Source organism: Nansenia antarctica (assembly GCF_963989245.1).
Source record: "Nansenia antarctica genome assembly, chromosome: 2".
Taxonomy (NCBI): Eukaryota; Metazoa; Chordata; class Actinopteri; order Argentiniformes; family Microstomatidae; genus Nansenia; species Nansenia antarctica.
Genome location: NC_137675.1, coordinates 72693810 through 72702887, shown reverse-complemented (window position 1 = coordinate 72702887; position 9078 = coordinate 72693810). Strand labels below are relative to the sequence as shown.

Sequence of the window (9078 nt, the reverse complement as noted above, 5' to 3'; positions counted from 1 at the left end):
GGCTTGTGGTGTTTTTTGTTTCTTTTGTTGACAAAGGACACATGTACATGAAGTAAGACAAATAGCTGTACAATGACTCACTGTCTTGGCTTATTGCATTTCTTTGCTTGTTTTGGTTCTAATCCCTCAACCCAAAGTGTTCCCTGGAGCTGGAATTACTCATTTGGTTTCTGGAGACTGACAAAATATTTCCACAATAGTGAAAACCTGTTGTCAAAGCCATGCACCGTATATAACAACACAGTAACACTTCTGATATCTCCACGGCAACCCAAATGATCAGATGACTAATTCTACTGTGAAAGTCTGTTGGGTGGAAATAGGACATCCAAACATGTCATACCAATGAAATGTAGGAATCCCTCTTAAACAGTTTCCAAGGGAACTCCCTTCTCTCTCTATTAGACTTTCCTATTCCCCACCCCATATGGCTATGCTGTGCTCAGGTTATACACACATTCTCTCCCCCTCTCTCTAGACAAAAGTGTGTAAATAATGTGTAATCATTGTGTTAATGTTATAGTAGAAATCCCAAGGTCATTTATATTAAATGTGACACCATCTAATACTATACCCATTCAGAAAATACTACTAAAATGTTTACAGAAACACCACATTTTTCCTTTTCCTTTTGTTTAGTTCATTTTCTCTTTTTACCGATTTGTTTATGGGACATGCTGTGTTTCTTTGCCCTTTGCTATACTCCTTAGTGATGTAGCTATGCTGTTTTGTCCATGTCTATGCTGAAACCCAAAACACTCAAGTGATACAAAAAGAAATCCCAAGGTGTTCGATCAGTGTTTGCATAGTTTGTAAACCATAACTGGCAATAGAGTGGAATCTATTGTACTTGCATATGGATAGAATGCACCTACACAAGGTACCAGCATATTACTTTGACAGCATTATATGAAGAAGTGAATGCTTTGAATAGAATATAATTCTTTTATTCTGAATTAAACAAATACATACACAATACATTTGTATACATTTGCATTTAGATACAATAAACAATATAATTTGACTATTGTACAGTAAGAAAAGCAATTGAAAGAAATACATAATCAATAGGAATGAAATATAATTAGTTATATATTATATTTACCAAAATGTAGATTTTACAATTGTCTTAGTTACAAATATAGAGGATTATTCATTAAACTTAACAGAGAACTTATTCAGACCTCAAGAACCTTCTCTGACTGGGTAAATACATATTTAATATGTAAATACAGACAACAAAAGTACTGTACACTACAACATCATCTCACTCCTTTTCTGTAGGCACTAACAATACAAACATATCAATTCAATGATGATGATGTCTTATAAATTACCACCCTATGTCCTGTGCCAGTGTTTCCCTGGACCACAAAGCTTTGTCTGGAATACACAGATATTGTATATAATAAACAATACATCTTTCACATTTATTAACGGCAATCATTCCTCATTCCATTCCACGCATCACAATGAGCCTGTCCTTCGATTTCTTCCTCCACCAGCCTCCCCTGCAGCATGCCTTATGATGGCATAATTTTACTAGATGGTCTGAAGGGCTAAGGGCAAACCCCTTGTAAGTGAGAACAAGAATAACAACATTCTCAAAGAAAAAGGTGCAAAAGGTTGTAGCTCAGGTAACAGTCTAGGTGATTAAAACTTCTGTTCCTAAATCCCCCCACAATTAATATTGCTTCTGATGGTGCAAACATGGTGAGGATAGATATAAGAGAAAGTGTCCCAGGTAGGTGAGAAGGTGTGATGCAGGGGTTCAGGAGTCTTTTGGGCTTGCTACAGGAAAGGTGTTGACCCATCTCTGTGTGCGAGCACGGCACTGGTCCCAGTCATAGAGCGGGCTGTATTGGAAGTGTCGGTGGGCCTTGTCTGAGCCCACAGTAAAGGAAGTGCTGCCTACGGCGATCGTGTAGCGGTTGAGCATTGGTGTGTAGCTACACAGGGGCTTCAGCACGCAGCGAAGCAGGTCATTCAGGCATGCGACAAACCACAGCACAAATAGTGGCACTCGTATGGAACGGAAGTTGAACACAGACAGAAACTGCATGTTGAAATCCTCATAGCTCTTGTAGGGTGAATCGTCGTAGCAGAAGTAAGCCTCTCCTCCGAGCTTGTGGGGGCGCTCTCTCAGGGAGCGGGCAGCCAGCAGATGCATCCAAGCCACATTGCCTGTAACAAAGAAGATGAATTGAACCCAGACAAGGCTAGTCTAAAATAAGCCAGTTTGGTGCAATACATTACTATTGACTCAATACAAAGGGAGCATTGTAAGGAGTTGCCACATGATTTCTGGATGACTAAGGATTACAGATCTTACCGGCATAAACACGCCCGTGTTCCGTGTCCTGTGAGACACCCCGAATGATCCAGCCCCCCGTCCGTACCCCCATCTGATAGAACTCCTTCATCAGCTGATGCTGCTCTCCATAGATACCTGTGGGACGTAGGGAGCATGTGTACAAACATGCCCCTCCATTCACCTGAACAGAGAGAGAGATGGGGGGGGGGGGAGTGTTGAAGTGTTGAAACTCCAGAATTCCAAATATGTTGTTTTTTCAATATAATGTCAACTAAAGGGTGGAGTAACATAGTAGGCCACATGGGAGTGACGCAACAGCTATTTGCAGAGTGACCGTGAATTCTACCAGACAAACAGCATAAATTGCGAGTTCTTGCACGTAGCATAGTTTCGTTTAATGGGATTTGGATTGTGACATGTAAGAAACAAATGGAAATGTCTTCTTTTTGTTTTCAAACTTAAGTGTGTCAAGTTTAGAATTGACCATTTAATTCAAAGCTATTTACAATTACAGATTACAGGGACATTCCCCCTGGAGTACCTGAGGACTCAAGAGCACACTAGTGATGGTGTTTCAGGTGGGATTTGAACTCACAACCTTCCGATCACCAGTCCAACTCACTATCCACTAGACCACAGGTTCTCAAACCTCTCCTCTGGGACCCCCAATCGCTCCACATATTTGATATGTTCCACATAATTGTTGAATCAGGTTCAGGTTGAATCAGGTGTGCTGGTGGTGGAACAGATCAAATATGTGGAGCAGCTGGGGGTACCTGAGGAGAGGTTTGAGAACCACTGCACTAGACCACCACTACCCCAGTTAGTGTGTGTGTGTCTGTGCAAGTACCTTATTGCCGTTGGCCTCAATCACCAGTTTCTCTGCTTTGGCCTTGCTTTTGGGGTAGGGCATCTCATGACTTATATTATAGGGTGTGTCCTCGTCACCTCTGTGGAGAGAGAGAGAGGGAACAAGAAAGAGAGATAGTGAGAGAGCGCAGGAGAACACTGGAGGTTATCATGCTGTTTTGTCTCTTTGTCGGCTTACTTGGGCAAGGCAGATTATGGCATCGTAGGCCTTCAATGTTTCAAGTCGACAGGCATTGTGAATTCTTTAGTGTGTGTGTGTGTGTATGTGTGTGTGTGTGTGTGTGTGTGTGTGTGTGTGTGTGTGTATGCATCTGGAAAGCTACTCTTTCTGAGCTGATGTGTGGCAGGAAGACTCTGGCTTGGATTGATGTCAATTCCGGTCGCTCATTCCTTAGTACAACAGATGTCAGAACAGCTTCTGAATTACTCTTAAATAGACACTTCACACTCTACACAAATGACAAGCTTATCAGCACCTGACAGCCTACGGCAGGCTGAACCGCTGCATTTTAACACAAACTGGTTTATCCATGCGCTTCACTGTACCTGCTGTTGCTATTGCCTAACACAGGGATGTGTATGACTAATGGTTTTGCTTTAGTTCTTTTTGTTGTTGCTTTTGAACCAAGTGTGTATAATTAGATGTTGAACACAATCGTTTTCAATATATTAATAATGGCCACAGTCTTATACGTGGGAGTATTTATTTTAAATGTAAGTATATTACTTTAATTGTCATAGCTCTGTTTTAATCACCTGTCTTCTCATACTGTATGAATGACAACTGACCAGTAGTACCATACATTCCTTCACCCAAACACATGCCACACCTAGTATACTGTAATAACACATTATGGAATGTTACGGTTACATAACATGTTTCTGACATAATCATAAACAAAAGGGCAAGCCTTTAAGGGAGGGTGGAAGGATAAAAAGAGAGGGATTAAAGATATACAGTATGTGCCTAAATGTGAGTTTAAGAGCTTAACAGGTAGGTTGGTATCCATATTTCTCTGCTTCAACTGCTGAATGAAAGAGACCTTTAAGCTCTCTCAATGCTATGATTGGAATGCGAAGAACTAACAGTTACATGTGCGTGTGTGTATCTTGTCTTTCCCCTCTCTTGTCTTATCTACCCCTAACTCTTTCCTACTTGACCTAGATATCTCTGGATGGATCAATATGGAGGAGCTAATGGAGACAAGGGTGATGGAGCTAACGGAGAATGCAGAACAGATTACAAACAGGGCACTGCCCTGAGGAAACACAGAGGGAAGAAATGTCAACCATATGGGTTGGACAAAGAACAGAGAGAAGTGTGATTGCAAACTGGATATAAAGCAACAGGATGCAAAGCAACAGTCTGAGATTAAACAGGTCCAGACAAGATTTTTAATTTTACCTGATAAAGGGGTCTCCCTTAACATTTGGACCTATCACCTCCATGCTGCTGGTGTAGACCAGATATTGGATGCCATTCTCCACACAGGCGTTGATCACATTCACTGTTCCTGTTAAAGAGAGGGACAACGCAGTGTGAGGGATAAAGAAAAAGAGCAGGAGATATCAAGGTGGTCAATATCAAGGTGGTCAATGGACAGATGGAAGGGAAGGCAGAGAGAGAGAGAGAGAGAGAGAGAGAGAGAGAGAGAGAGAGAGAGAGAGAGAGAGAGAGAGAGAGAGAGAGAGAGAGAGAGAGAGAGAGAGAGAGAGAGACAGCGCAGAGAGGATTTTAGTGCTGGTCCAACTTGGCAGAGGATGAAGACACAAATAACTGAAGGCTGTGCTGGAAATCACCCCAGGATGAAAGTGTGTTTTCTCTAATGTGTTTTCTCTAGTCTCCATAAACATCTTTAAAGGATAGGAAACACTGCATGTGATACAAACTATTTCATAACGAAAACAGACATAAGAAACAGCTGTTATGAAATAGTTTGCCACGGTTTCCCAAGAAGATGGGACAGATGCCCAAATCGGCATCATCGGCATCCTCTCCAGATGCAGCGATTCAAATACTCCATCCACATATTCAGGCCATGCCCCAACGTTTATTCAAAATAGATACTGCAGCCGGTATAGCAGCTGAATTTAGGCAGGGAAATATGTGGGTAATTTAGTTGCACGACAAGTGCCTGACTAGCTGGCACTCTGATAAGATATAGAACCTTGTTATGGGAATTCATGCTTGTTGAAGACTAATGGCACCCAATCACAGTGAAACAGTACACAAGCACTCAACAGTCCTGGCTTGAAATGTATTTTACTTTCAAATATTTGAGGTGAGCTTGATTTAGCTTTACTGGCACTGTGGAACCAATGGAATGGACGCAAAAAAACAGCAAAACCCTACCCATCCGTTGTGACGAATAAGCTGAAACTACCCCACCCGAAGTATTTTCCAACCCACAGCAGGTCTCTGTCGATGGGCTCACACTCAGCAGCACATATACAAAGTAAGGTCATTCTTTGACCATGGGCACGTTTCCTCATTGTAAAACCATTGTGGTATTCTACTCAAATTCAAATGGCACCACTGTAGTCAAAATAATCCTGATAAAACCCCAATTGACGTGGGAAGGGAGATGGTGACAGGCAGGAAAAACTTGGGTTTCATAGAGTTTATATGCAATATCCTGCTATGTGGCCAAGACTAACCCGTAGGAGTGGTATTTCATGGTTAAGGGGACAGAGCTGTATCCAATCTGAGAGTAGTATTTCACTTTAATTGTTGGCCTTGTGGTACTGTATATCATGCAGACAAATACACTACTCCTCCATTGTCTGTCTGCCTCCCACTCTCTCTCTCTCATCTCTATGACAACCAATTCACCCCGCCTTTCTCTGTTCTATTCTTCTCCTCTCCAACTTTCCCATTCCCTCTCATATCCTCTCTCCCTGGTGTCTTACCTTGAACGTTGACGGCATGGATGACTGTTTCTGGGACTCTGTGCCAGACGTCCACCAGGCTGGCCGTGTGGATGACTAGATCTGCCCCCCGAGAGACCTCTAGGACACTGGGGTAATCTGTGATGTCCCCCTGTGTCACCACCACCTTCACACGCTCTGAGGATGGGAACAGAGGAGGATAGAGAAAGAAAAGAAAGAGGAGACAGAAAGGATCTCACTTTAGCTGAGTTTCAGAGAACCAGTTCTCACAGGAATCGGAATGTGACCACTAGAACTAAGCCTCAACATTATAGAAAAGAGGAATCGTATGTCAGTTAAAGGATCTAAGTATAAATGAGTTGGTTTTGAGGGGGAACAAGGTTTTATACTACTGCTACGGGTCAAATGAAGTGTGAGTCAAATGAGTGTCTCTGTTTCCTCTAAATAGACTTAATGTCAACAAGAGCAACAGCAGTTCCACTGTGGACTATTTTAGGAACAAATAATTAGGTAATTGCTGCAAAACACCATCTGCCCCTCATTAACCTTATCATACAATCTCTTTGTGTATACAGAAATTATAATTATATTATATAATTATAATTATATTATAACACAAGTTGATCTTTTCAACTTGCATTTTTGTTCCTAGTTTCCTGCCTTATCTGGACCATGGCCGGAGCAGAGGTAACTAGAGAACAAGAGAGGTCTTAATTCTGACCAAAAGTCTGCCGCCTCTCTCTCTCTTTTTCAGCTTCAGTGGCTTCAGTGTAGCAAATGCTTCTTGGATGGTTGTCATGACACCAATGCTGCAGTCTTTAATTATCTATTCAAGCTTTGAAGTTAACACACCCCTCTGAGACTAGAATTACACTATGAGTTTAGGTTACATACGGTTTACCATGAGCTCACCCCGTCCCACGTCCCCCCCAGAGTTCCAGCAATACGTTCACCCACCAGTTCATGTGCTTTGAATACATAGCCTAATGAATGTCAAACAAAGTTGCTGTGAATGCATAACAGGGAACACCCTCAAGCCCTATACTCTTCCTGCTTGAACAGGCACATTCACACTGATGTAATGTCACTTTCCTTAGTGTCTTACTGAATACAAGGGGTTCTGCCACTATTGACTCCAAAGAATTGGATCGGTGAAGAGTTGATGAGACAATGGTGTGTAGATTGATTGCCATTTCATTTATCTATGTTGTTGATCCTGAATCACTGTTTACGGTTTACACAGTCTGTACCAGTGGCGGACTCAGGCTGTTTGAAGGGCAGGGGCGAAAAGAAAAAAAGGGCACCTACTGCACAACATGGGAACCCATCAGTGCACATGGTCAAGTTTAGACCATTGGAATATAAGCCAAGCCAATAGGGCACATCCTCTAATTTCGCCACTCAAAAGGGCACTTTAGTGCGACGTTTTTCAACTGTGGGGGCACATAGTCAAGTTTAGACCATTGGAGGGGCACCAATAGGGCACATCCTCTAATTTTCGCCACTCATAAGGGCATTTTTGCCACTCAAAAGGGGACTTAAGCGAGACGTTTTTCAACCGTGGGGGCACCAGGAGGGGCGGTCGCCCCCCCTGCCCCCCCCCTGAGTCCGCCAGTGGTCTGTACTGTGTACAGACTGGACACAGTAAACAGATCCAGACGAGAGCCACACTGTGCGTGCCACGAAGGTGAGACATTCCCGCAAGTATGTCAGGTGGTGATAAACTCAACATCCTCTTTGTTCAAGGACAGGAAATGTAATGTGGGAGTTGGCTATGGTCTCGTCGATGTCTATGACCCCATGATGCCCCATGAGTGTCCAGCTGGCTGGCTGAGCCCGTGAGCTGAGTACAGAATACAGGAAAAACTGGGACCATTTCCTAAACTACCATTTCCCCTTCAGTGACATCCGCTAACTCTCATTGCTCCTATGCATCTGAGGTTCATCTCACTCTCAGTCCCATGTCTATCTCTAAATCATTTTATTAGTTGCTCATTCTCCATAGCTGTTCCATTCCATCTCTCGTTTGTCTTTCTGCATTGTTATAAAAGTAGTAGTAACATGTTATAAAAATATATGTCCAATATACACATGTACATTAAATCAAGGTATGTTTATGACATTTTTTCTTCTTCTATCACGACGACTGCCAATGGCCCCTGGCCTGAGCTAGATTACTCTTCCTGCTACGACTGGTGGATTGATTATTTCAATTCGCTTTGGAATAAGGCGTCTGCTAAATGCCAAAAATGTAAATGTAAACATAGGCCTACAGCATTAAGCAGAGTTTGGCAAAGTCCCCTTCCATATCAATTTCTGTTTAGAAATATGTCTGTTTGTGTCACTGAGGGTTCGACCCCTTTCAGTTCAATATGAACCATCTCGTCTTGTCATATTATGATGTATTTGTCTTATCTTGTGTAGAAGCCTATAATTCATGGTCTCATTAAAACTACCAATAACATCCCAAATACATCTTTAACAGAACATGTTCTGCCGCTCCCTTAACATTTAGTCAATTATTTACAGTATACGTGAAGCTCAGATAGCGATTAGACACACATGGACGCGCGCACACGCACGCGCGCACACACACATTCATTGGGATGTTTAAAAAGCCTTTAAAACATGCTATGTAAGCTACTGAGAGAGAAAGCACGCCATGTAGCCTACCGGTGCTGTGATCACGTAAACTTGCGTCGATGTGTTTGTCGAAAAGCCTGATCTCCGTTATGTCATGTTCCTTTTCAAGCAGGACTCGCAACAGGTGTCGACCGAGGAATCCACAACCACCGGTAACTAAATATACCAGACCCGATTGTGGAGAGGACATTATTTCCGTATTGATCTAGTTCGTGAATAATCACTTAGGAATTGCCTTGAGGGACTCAAGTTAAACTTAAAATTGGCTCGATGGACTTCAGCAGATGATTTTTGGGTGGATCGTTCACAACCTTCCCCTCGGCGATGCCCAAGCGTTCTAAGAGCAGAGTGGATCTGTAAAA

The 9078-nt window shown here is 42.5% G+C and overlaps 1 protein-coding gene across 1 annotated transcript; it reads right to left on the bottom strand.

The window, feature by feature from the left end:
- Positions 1–931: 931 nt before the first annotated feature.
- hsd3b7 (hydroxy-delta-5-steroid dehydrogenase, 3 beta- and steroid delta-isomerase) lies at positions 932–9078 on the bottom strand. Its single transcript, XM_080524871.1, has 6 exons — positions 8747–9078; positions 6095–6250; positions 4590–4698; positions 3165–3264; positions 2333–2495; positions 932–2184 (listed from the first exon to the last, which is right to left on the bottom strand). The coding sequence occupies exons 1-6, from the start codon at positions 8904–8906 to the stop codon at positions 1772–1774; spliced, it is 1101 nt and encodes a 366-aa protein (XP_080380997.1). The 5' UTR covers positions 8907–9078; the 3' UTR covers positions 932–1771.